Source organism: Lepus europaeus, chromosome 2 (genome assembly GCF_033115175.1).
Source record: "Lepus europaeus isolate LE1 chromosome 2, mLepTim1.pri, whole genome shotgun sequence".
In the NCBI taxonomy this organism is placed as follows: Eukaryota; Metazoa; Chordata; class Mammalia; order Lagomorpha; family Leporidae; genus Lepus; species Lepus europaeus.
The window spans coordinates 111,731,601-111,743,728 of NC_084828.1; the positions used below are offsets into that span (position 1 = coordinate 111,731,601).

General features: G+C 40.2%; 1 protein-coding gene across 1 annotated transcript in view; it reads right to left on the reverse strand.

Annotated features, from left to right (window-relative positions):
- The window catches only part of LOC133751523 (EGF-like and EMI domain-containing protein 1), a 587,503-nt gene that overhangs the window by 26,186 nt on the left and 549,189 nt on the right, over window positions 1-12,128 (reverse strand). Inside the window, exon 8 of the mRNA XM_062181610.1 lies at window positions 8,981-9,103. Within this exon, the coding sequence (XP_062037594.1) occupies window positions 8,981-9,103 (123 nt within the window). The remainder of the gene's footprint in view (window positions 1-8,980; window positions 9,104-12,128) is intronic.

Sequence of the window (12,128 nt, forward strand, 5' to 3'; positions counted from 1 at the left end):
CATGCTGATTTCATTTCTTTGGGTAAATTCCCAGGAGTGGGATGGCTGGGTCACATGCCAGATCTATTTTCAGGTTTCTGAGGAATCTCCATATTGCCTTCCTTTCACATTTACTCTCTGATTGCTTTCATTTAGCTGAAGTTCAGAGATACATACTGTTTTAAAAATTTCTTTTCAAATGATGTTACTAGGATTAAACGATATTCTTCTAAGTCCATTTGTCTGAAGGCCTATACTATGCAAAATATCTTCATACTTGTTGATCAAATTATTGCAAGAAGACTTGACATGGAAATTTTTGCTTGATAGACTAGAATTATGAAGGCCAGAAAGGATAAAATGTTTGCCCATGATAAGAGCTAGAAACATGGGAGAGATTTTAATTTGGAGAAGCTTCCTTACAAAATATCAGGTGTAAAGTCAAATTAATTTCACTAGTAGTACAACCTAGTTCACTGGAGAATAGTATTTTTCCCAAGAGTGGAAGTGTAATATAGCAGAAAGAACACATAATTTAAATTCAGAAGAGCTGACATTTTTGGGATGTGTGATCTTTAGTAAATCATTTGTAATTCAAATATCTGATTCTCAGTTTTTCCATTGTTAACATAAGAAGTGAGTTACCTCAGTGTTTGAAACTCAGTAGCCTGAAGATTTCTGAAACTTGTCTGTTGAGGTGTTTTTAAAATTGCAAAAATTTTCATAAAATCCTGGCTTTCTATCATTTCTTCAAAAAATGAAAGGTGCCTCATTTTCAAAATTAGAAATCTATATTACAGCTATTCCAAAAATTGTCACTTTCTTATAAACTTAAACGTGCACATACTCAATGATCTTTCAGTTCCAGCCCAAGGTATTTACTGAAGAGAAATGAAAATTTATGTTCACGCAAAAACCTATATATAAATGTTTATAGTAGCTCTCTTCCTGATTGCTAAAACCTGGAAGCAACCCAAATGCCCTTTGACAGAAGAACAGTAAAGCAACTGTAGTACATTCACAGAATAGAATACTACTCATCAAAAAAACAGAACTCTCTGATAATACCAACAACTTGGCTGAATCTCAAAGGCATTACACTGGATGGCAGGTTACACACTGTACAATTCAATTTATATAGAAAATACAATACTGGAGAACAGCTTAGTAGTTGCCAAAAGAAAGGAGTAAGGAAGAGGTGACAAGCCAAGCATAGTACAGGAGAGTTTTCTGGGGTTGAGGAACCTGTGCTTAATCTTGATTGCAATAGTGGTTACATAAATCCACACATGTGTTAAAATTGATAGAACTATATGCCAAAAAGTTAATTTTACTGTCCATTAATCTAAAAAAAAATGAGAAAAGAAAGCTCTCCTTATAATGCACATTTTGCCTGCCACATTGCCTGGTTCCCAGCAGCACTCCACATCATTGTCTACTTGCCCTTATTTTGCCTTCCTGAAAATTGTACTATCCAGGTTTTCCTTATACCTTACTGGTCACATCTTTTCGGTCTTTCCTGACCTCTGCCACAGCTAATCACTAATGTTGGAGTCCCAGTCTCAGTTCTCTGGTTATTCCTCCAGGTAGCCTCACTTTGCAGAAGATTCCAGTCTGGATCATGGCATGACTGGCATCTACAACAGATTAGCTGCTCACTCCAGCCCTGACCCGGACAAGCTATAGACATTTCTATACAGTTCAACAAGAGATGGAAATTTCCTACCTGTCGTCTTTACAACTCCTCAAACTTCATATAGTGAAGAGGGAATCTGTAATTTCTGAACATACTTCCTGACCCACTGGACTCCACATTTTGATAAAGACATTTCCTTTCACCTGTTTCCTGAAACCCTGAGTCAAGAATCATTTTTCATTCCTCATTTTCTTACATCCACACCAGCTTTCTTCTCAGCTCAGCTTTGCCTAGGAAATAAATCTCAAATCTATTCTGACCATCTCTACTGCTACTAACTTAATTCAAGTCACCATCATAGCTCACCTGGATGACTCTAATGTTGCTCTCACACACACTCCACTGACTACTCCCTTAAGAGTGGCCATATGGCTTTTTGAAATATGAAAACCATGTCACAGTAATCCCTGTTCAAAACCCAATGCCTTCTCGTCACATTGCCATGGTCTGTAGGTCCTGTGTCACATGACTCCTCACAGCTCCTGCCGAATGCCATGGCTTCACTGCCTATCTCTCCCTTCATTTATTCTTTTCTACCCTATGCTGGCTTTCTAACTGTCTGTGGACACATCAAGCTCAGCCCTATCTTAGGGTCTTAGGCTTACTGCTCTCTCTTTGGACCTTATCAGGTTGAATATTCTTATCCAAAAAGCTTGGGGAAAAAGTGCTTCATATTTTTGATTATTTTTCAGATTTTGGTGTATTAGCATATTCATAATGAGGTATCTTGGAGATGGGACCCAAGTCTAACACAAAACTCATTTAGGTTTCATATACACCCCCATACATAGGGGTTGAAGGTAATTTTACATTTTGACTGTGGTCTATCACATGAGGCCCAAGTGTGAGACTTTCCACTTGTGGTGACGTATCAACCCTCAAAATGTTTCAGATTCTGGAGCATTTCAAGTTTTGGGATTTTTAGACCAGGGATGCTCAGCCTGTATTATTATTATTATTATTTTTTACTTAGTAATTTTTTTATTAAACTTTTATTTAATGAATATAAATTTCCAAAGTACAGCTTATGGGTTACAATGGCTTCCCCCTCCCAAAACTTCCCTCCCACCCACAACCTGTATTATTATCATGAGAGATGACAGTACATATTTCTTTGATCACTTTCCATTTTCTAACTCCTCTCTGTGTATTTAATTTCCATAAAAACAAGATCATTGACTGACTGGGTCATCATTGTGTCTCTGGTGCTAAGAACAGTGTGTGGTATGTGATAGATGTTCAGTAGACATTTATTTGTGAATCTAGCCACATCACCATAATGCTGGTTCCTCTGGGTAACTGTTAGCAGGAGGGAAACAGCTGACATCCTCTTTAGTCCCAGAGCTCCTTCTCCAGTTCAACACAGACCCTACAACTCTTGACTTTCTTGCACTTGGCCTGTTTTGCATATTTACATTTATTGCCTGTCATGTGTTGGTGTTAGAGTTTTCATTCCTGAATTAGACTGTATTTAAAGTACCACCAATTGCAATGTTTTCCAGATTGATTCAATTTTTCAGAAGGAAAGGCAGTGAAAATATCCATTTGAAATATTAAAAATATTTCATATATAAAGTATTATAAAATATTTTAAACTATTTTTCTTTCATTTTCCAGTGATGTTGCATCAGTTCAGCACCAGGACTGCTGTAGATAATGGAAAAAAAATTAAAACATTTTATTATTTGAGAGGTAGAGAGACAGAGAAAGCTTCCATCTGCTGGTTTACTTCCAAATGCTTTCATTTGGGGCTGGGCCAGATTTGAATCCGGAATTAAATCCAGGTTTCCCACTTGGGTGGCAGGGATCCAAGCATGAGCGCCATCACTTACTACCTCCCGGGATCCTTATTAGCAGAAAGTTAGAATCAGGAGCTGGAGCTGGAATCGATGTGGGACGTGGAAACCTTAACTGCCAGGCTAAATGCCCACTCCCTGCTGATGGTAATTTAAATTAAATAGAAATGACACTATGGTAACCTCATGAAAAATATATGGGACTAAAACAAGTCCAAACTCAGAAGTAAGCTGAGATTTTGAGTCCTTGATCCAGATGATAATGTCTTACTATCACACTTAAAATAGCCATACTTAGAAAATATATAAAGTTTACCATTAACATGTATGAAACTTGTTAAACTATATTATGCATTCCAAGGTAATTTGAGGGAGGTCTTATTTAATCAAGCTATATTTGGGGTTTTCTAGTTTCTAAATTATTTCATATCACACTAGGAGGATTTAATGATCACACTGTAAAATATTCTGAGAACTTCGGAAAAAAATTACATAAATATAGAACACTGCTTTCCTGTAAAAAGGTAAAACAAGTATTGTCTAAAAATATACTTGTTAGATGATGGGCACAGAATTCATTGCTAATCATTACCATGCTCTGGAAATATTTGGTCCACTTACATGTTTTGGAACAACTCAAAGTACCCGCTTTCACCAAGAAGGTTTGTATGTCAGTTATTAAATATTGAGGTATGGTGAGAACTTAGCTGAATAGTCACACAAATAAAATAAATATAAAAGTATATTACCAAATGTATTTAACCATAGGGCAAACTGTTTCCCAAGTAAATTCTACAGAAAGCCTGTACCTCAAAACTCATTACCAATAATGACCCCCTTTTTATGATGAGAATGTACATGTTAAGAGGTTTTATTTCACACATTTGTAAAATATATTCATTCTTTAAAACTCTGACAATTTTTTTAAAAAGCCCAAAATATTAATAAGAAAGAAAAACCTATCCACATTTCTTTCTGCCTGAGAGGACTCCTTAGGGCATTCAGAAAAAGACGGACTTCAGAAGAAGTAAAACCTAATTAGCAGTCAATTTTTCTCTCCCTTCTTAGTTTGCTCTTTAAAAGGCAAATATCACTGTGGCAAAACTGTAGTCTTTAAGCAGTAGAAGTACACCAACAGACTTTAAGGCTACACTGGCAAACTAGTGTAGAATTAAAGAAATCTAGATTGTATGCAGCGAAGAAGAATGGAGAATTTAGTGAACTTAATAATGCCTCCTCCTTAGGAAGCTCAGGTAAAAGTGCTAAAATATTATTCCTTGACTAAAACTAATAGACATAGAATGTACATAAATACATGATACAGTTGAAAAGATAATGTTTGGAAGCTGAAAGATCCAGTTCAAATCCTAGTTCTGTTACTTACTAATTGCATGTCATTGGGTTTTTGATCAGCTCTGAATGGATGGTTGGTTTAGTAAAATAGGAATAACTTGGAAGAGTATTTTTGGAACTGAAACTCAAAATGTTCCATTTAGTTTTGGCTCCACCAACTTTGTAATGCCTCTTAGCCATGGCAGTGGACATGTTGAGTAGTTAGGTCTATTCACAGGTAGTTAAAATAAAGAGAGAAGTTGAAACTATAAATTTGACGGTGAGGCAGTGAGAGAGTGGTCAGAGATGGAAAGGACAAGTGTACTAAGAAAGAAGAGAAAAAAGTGTTTCAAGAAGAATGAAGGCAGGGGCCAGCACTGTGGCGCAGCGGGTTAAAGCCCTGACCTGAAGCACCGGCATCCCATATGGGCGCTGGTTCTAGTCCCGGCTGGTCATCTTCCTATCCAGCTCTCTGCTGTGGCCTGGGAAAGCAGTAGAAGATAGCCCAAGTGCTTGGGCCCCTGCACCTGCTTGGGAGACCTGGAAGAAGCTCCTGGTTCCTGCCTTCGGTTCAGCACAGCTCCGGCTGTTGTGGCCATCTGGGAAGTGAACTAGCGGATGGAAGACCAATCTCTCTGTCTCTACCTCTCTCTGTAACTCTGTCTTTCAAATAAATAAAATAAATCTTAAAAAAAAAAGAAGAACGAGGATAGTTAACTGTGCTGAGAACTGCTGAGAAGCTGAGCAAGACATGACAGCATAAGTTACCATTCAACCTGGCAACAGGTAGGTCATGGCTGACCAGTGCAAGATAGAAACGGGCATCAGTTTAATATGGGGTGATGAGAGAATGCAGGATGAGACACTAGCTACTGTCATCAAAGACTTTGCTGTGACTAGAATCAGACAGCAGTTCTAATAGGACGTTAGCTCATATGAAGGTGCTTCAGAGGTGGAAGATACTTGTCCATGTCACTATGCTGTTAAGAATGATCTGGAAAAAAGAACTGATAATTCATAAAAGCAGCATAATTACAACAGCAAAGATTTTGAGAAGTTGAGAGAACAGGATCCAAAGCAGACTGGAGAGGATGGCCTTTGAGAGTCATAGGGGCAACTCCTTTATTTTAATAGGAGCAAAGAGTTTTCCATGGGATCCTAAGGGAGAATTTGGGTCAACTGTTAGCCCTGATGGCAGTTTGCTTCTGAAATTTTTTTTTACTATGCAAGTAACAAAGTGAGGGGCCGGCAGTGGGGCACAGCAGGTGAAGCTGCCACCTGCGATGCTGGTTCCTATCTCTGAGTGCCGGTTCAATTCTCAGCTGCACTGCTTCAGATCCTGCTCCCTGAGAATGCACCTGGGAAAGCAGAGGAAGATGGCTTAAGTACTTGGATCCCTGCACCTATGTGAAGGATTCAGATGGAGTTTCTGGCTCCTGGCTTCCAAATGGCTCAGTACCAACCATTGTGACCATTTGGAGAGTAAACCAATGGGTGGAAGATGTCTCTCTCTCTGTCTCTGCTTCTCTCTCTGTCACTCTGCCTTTCAAATAAGTAAAATAAATATTTTTTTTTAAAATAAACAAGGTGAGAATAAAGTAAAAAGTTTGGAAATTATACAGAAATTTCACTTTGATAAGAGTGAAAGAACATATATTCTCACAGTATAGGCTTGTCCACTGATGGTGCTTAATCATTTACAAGTTACAGTATTTAATTTAGTATCCAACCAGTGAACATGGTTCTGTGTTTATCAATTTATTCTGGGGGCAGAGAGAGAGAGAGAGAGAAACACTCTTATCTGCTGGCTCACTCCCTAATTATCAAGAATGGTGCAGCGGGTTGAGGCCCTGGCCTGAAGCGTTAGCATCCCACATGGGCACCGGTTCTAGTCCCAGTTGCTCCTCTTCAATTCCAGTTCTCTGCTGTGGCCTTGGAAAACAGCAGAAGATGGTCCAAGTCCTTGGGCCCCTGTACCCATGTAGGAGACCCAGAGGAGGTTTCTAGCTCCTGGCTTCAGATTGGTGCAGCTCTGGCCGTTGTGGCCATCTGGGGAGTGAACCAGCGGATGGAAAACCTCTCTGTGTCTCTACCTCTCTCTGTGACTCTGTCTTTCAGTAAATCTTTGAAAAAAAAAAAAAAAAAAAAGAATGGCTGCAGTGCTGAAGCTGGGAACAAGGTTCTCAATCTGTCTCCTCTGTGGGTGGCAGGAACCCATCTACTTGAGTCATCTCTGCTTTCTCCCAGGTTTTGCATGGTCAAAAATCCACAATCAGGGATTGGAGCCACGACCTGAATTCTGGAACTTCAATGTGAGACATGGGCGTCCTATTTGACATCTTTATACTGCTGGGCCAAAATCCTGTTCCTATACTTGTGCTTTTTTTATTTGTCTTTTACTTGAAAAAACAGTTTAACATGTCAGTAAGATGCTGTCACTCACTGTGCACTCAAGAATTTTCTCTCCCAGGACAATTATGGACTCTTCCTGTCACAGTTGCCCCTACCCTCTTCCTCACCTTTCAGTTTGCCCTCTATTTGGAAGTGCCACATGCTGAAGATCAGCATGCTGCAGATGTAAATTTTTTTAAAAAATTATTGAACTACTGGCGTCTTTATATTCTTTTCAAAATTATCAAATGCTGCTCTCCTACCAAAACCTATTCTGAGGTATAGATCTGGGCTCCGAATTAGCTATTCTAAAGAGATCAAACACCTGAAATTTGAAAACCAAACTGCCTCTCTTGTACTCTAAATGCAACTCCAGCCTTATCTTTCAGCCGCTCCAGCTGCTGTTGTGCTACAGAAGTTGAAGCTTGTGTTTTGAACACAGCCAAATTTATCTGTGAAGGAACAGGTATGAACTAGAGAAAGCTGGGAAGAAGTCAGGATATGAAAATGGGGAAGAAAACCGAATTACTGATGTACTAAGACTGAATAGGAGGGAGAGATGGAGAAATAAGAAATCAGAAGAAATAAGAACACTTCTGAAATTTGAAAAAGAGGGGAAGAAGGAGATGGGTGAGAACAGGAAGTACTGATAGTATTTATCAGTAGTTTGAAGCTTAGTAAAGCAAGAAATGTATTCAGCTACAGAGTTTAGTAATAGACCTCTGGGAAGACATGAGAGTAGGAAGCTCCTGCAACAGCAGTGACAGCTCAGCATATTAACCTTTTACTTTCTCCCTAATGAGAGATTTTAAATTGCATAACTGAGCCTGGGTGAAAAGGACTCTAAAGTTAGAAGACAGGGACCATATCATTTTGAAAACAAGAGGTAAAGGGATGAGTGGGTAGAAGAGAAGGCAAGGTCGGAGGAGCCACTCAGAGAGGCATAGTGAGTAGCAACGGAGGAAGGGGAGAGAAAGGCCAACATGGGAAGACACTCAGGAGATGTGCCAGGCTAGGCACGACAAGCCAGAGCTGCTCCTTGTACTCATGGTGCCTTCACTCCTCCTAAGTTCTTTCCCTTGAGTTTTACATTGGGGTTATTTAGTATTCTATACATTTTGTATGGTAGAGGTGAAAAAGAAAGGCAGACTCTTCACCACTTCAAAGAGAAGAGCCCCAAGTCAGAGGGCATGAGCCATCCTTGCTGACCCCACTGTGTATCACCATGCAATCCATTTCCTGTGGACTCTGGGCTTCTGTTTCTTGGGCTATACAACACAGGACTTGGACTTTTTTTTTTGACAGGCAGAGTGGACAATGAGAGAGAGAGAGAAACAGAGAGAAAGGTCTTCCTTTTCTGTTGGTTCACTCCCCAAGTGGCTGCTATGGCCGGCGTACCGCGCTGATCCAAAGCCAGGAGCCAGGTGCTTCTCCTGGTCTCCCATGCGGGTGCAGGGCCCAAGCACTTGGGCCATCCTCCACTGCACTCCTGGGCCACAGCAGAGAGCTGGCCTGGAAGAGGAGCAACCGGGACAGAATCCGGCACCCCGACTGGGACTAGAACCCGGTGTGCCAGCACTGCAGGTGGAGGATTACCCTATTGAGCCGTGGCGCCAGCAGGACTTGGATTTCTGAGTCTCCACTGCCACCCTGCCCTAGTGGAAAATTCTTAGGAAGCTTCTGCTCTGGGCAAGATCTTCAATGTTGTTTTTTGGTTTATTTATTACTCTGGTTTACTACTTGTAAAATATTACACATTTCCTGGGCTGTGATTGTTGTTACTTACTATAACACTGTCTTCCATCAGCTCCCAGCTCAAAGCCAGGGTGGCAGGCACAAGTGAAAGATCCCAGTGAGTTCACACAGCGATGGCCACATTGAGCAAGCCCTTCCGCACACTCGTTTATATCTGCAGAAAGACCACACGAAGCAGCTATGGTTTGGCAGCTCTCAGGAAGGCTTCTTTGCACATTCCAAAAATGAACTAACTTACCTCTTCTCATGTAACCCTAGACATTCATCATCACAGTAAATACCACAGATGTTCTATATTCTTTCTGTGAAGGAATGTTTGTAAATAAACCAACTGCTATGGTATTACCTGAAGTGTTGGGCATATGCTCTTACACACTTCTATCTACTAGAACCTGCTAGTATTTATTTATTGGGAAAAAGAGAAAAGAAAATAAAACATGGGACAAATTTGCACTTTAGTGAGATAGGTCAAAGTAATTGTAATGTCTTTAGAAATATCTAGCACATTGCTATCCAAAAATGGCATCTTCATGATTTAAATTAGACAGTGTGTGTGGCCATAAACAAAACAAATTTGGGCCTTCATATATAACAACCCAAGCTTTACTTTGTATATAACTTTTACATGGCAGTGCTATTCAAGTACTGGTACCTTCTGTCTCTCAACACTGACAGTTCTATTCCGTGTGACTTCAGTTTTGTGGGTTAGATAATCTTTGCCCCTTCTCTTCATTTTTGTTTATTTATGTATTTTAAGGTTTTATTTATTTATTTGAAAAGAAGAGAAGAAGATAGCGAGGGGGATGAAGTAACGGTAGAGGGAGGGAGGAGGGAAGGAGAGAGAGGGAGATTCTATTCATTGGTTCACTCCCCAAATGCCCATAACAGCTAGGACTAGGCCAGGTCAAAGCCAGGAGCTAGGAACTGAATCTAGGTCTCCCATGTAGATAGCAAGGACCCAATCACTAGAACCATTATTTATTGCCTCCTAGGTGCATTAGCAAGAAGCTGGATTAGAAGTGGGGGCAGAACTCAATCCTAGGCACCACAATGTCCAAGTCTTTTCTTTAAATGAATGGGTGGCATCATCTTCTTTGTGGCTAGTATTTACTACTTGCATGTCCTACATGTCACCCTATCAGAGCACCTAAAATAACTGCTCATTCTTTTAATGTACTTTGAAAATGCTATTTGAGGGGCTGGTGTTTTGGTATAGTGGATAAAGTTGCCATGGTCTGTGATGCCAGCATCCCATATGGGCACCAGTTCACTTCCTGTCTGTTCCATTTCCTAACGAGTTCCCTGCTAATGGCATGGGAAAACAGTGGAAGATGCTCTGAGTCGTTGAGGCCCAGCACCCATGTAGGAGATCTAGATGAAGCTCTTGGCTCCTGGCTTCGGCCTGGTGCACCCCTGGCCATTGTGGTCACTATGGAGTGAACCAGTAGATGGAAGACCTCTCTCTCTCTGTCTCTGTAGTTCTGATTTTCAGAAAAGTAAATAATTTTTAAAGCACTATTTGAGTAGAAATTTGGGGGATGTATTTTCTAAGAACAAAGTATCAGATGTTAAAATGAATTGCATGGATATAGGTATATAGGTATGTGTCTAATCTATGAGATGACTTCAATAATTCCATGGAAATGGAATAAAATAATGTTTATTTTTGTGTCTAAAAACTCTGAAGTTTATGCAAAATTTTTCCCAATATGCTTTTCCATGAATTTTTTTGAAGAGCCCTCATATGTTTCAATTCTGTGTCAAGAGATGAGCCAGGACTCCAGACACAGAATCAAAGCAGAAATGTTGTATCAGAATCATGCTATGGGGCCAGCCTTGTGGCATAGCAGGTTAAGTCATTGCTCGGGATGCTAGCATCTGAGTGCCAGAATGAGTCTCAGCTGCTCCACTTTTTTTTTTCTTTTTCTAAAGATTTATTTATTTATTTGAAAGGTAGAATTACAGAGAGGGATATATATATATGTATATGTATATATATATATATATATATATATATAGAGAGAGAGAGAGAGAGAGAGAGAGAGAGAGAGAAAGAGAGAGAAAGAGATCTTCCATCTGCTGGTCCCTAAATGGCCACAACAGCCAGGGCTGGGTCAGGCTGAAACCAGGAACTTGGAGCTTCTTTAAGATCTCTAAGGTGGGTACAGGGACCCAAGTACTTGGGTCATCCTCTGCTGCTTCCCCAGGCACATTAGCAGGGAGCTGGATCTGAAGTGGTACAGCTGGGTCTCGAACCGGTACCCCTAAGGGATTGCTGACACTGCAGGCAGCGGCTTACCCTGCTGTGCCACAATGCTGGCCCTGGGTGCTCCACTTCTGATCCAGTTCTGAGCTATTGCACCTGGGAAAGCAGAAGATGGCCCAAGTACTTGCATCCCTGCCACCCACAAAGGACTATGGATGGAATCCCAGGTTCCTAGTTTCAGCCTGGCCCAACCCTGGCTTTGCAATCATTAGAGGAGTGAACCAGTGAATGCAAGATCTCTCTCTCTCTCTCCATCTCATCCTCTCTCTCAATTTTTCTCTGCCTTTCAAATAAATAAATCTTTTAAAAAATAATATTTTAACAAAAGATCCACTGAAAATGTAATCCTTTTTTAGCTTAAAGAAGAAAAATATTAATTTCTTAAACATTAAATTGTCTATTTTTATTGGAAAGGCAGAGAGAGAGAGAGAGAGAGAGAGAGAGAGAGAGAGAAAGAGAGATCTTCTATTCACTAGTTCACGCCTGAAATCCTTGCAACAGGCAGGGAGTCAGAGCTAGGTCACACTGAAGCTAGGAGTCTGGAACTCCATCTGAATCTCCCATGTGAGTGACAGGCACACAACTAGTGTCCCTGCACAATAGCAGAAGCTGTAATTGGAAGCAGACTGGAACTCAAACACAGGCACTCTGATAAAAGATGTGGCATCCCAAATGGCATCTTAACCACTGTGCCAATGCCCACCTCATAGCACTACATTTTATGTCTAATTCTTTTTCAATTTCTCAAATAGCTTATCAGTCCCAAAAGCCAGGAAACATTTTTGTATTTTTATAATTAATCCAAATAAACTATTTCTCATTTCATGAAAATGTCATGATAAAAGTGAAGGATTCTGTGATTTCTCAGAAGTTATTAAAACAAAGCGTGTCCCATGGGATTGACTTCATTTAT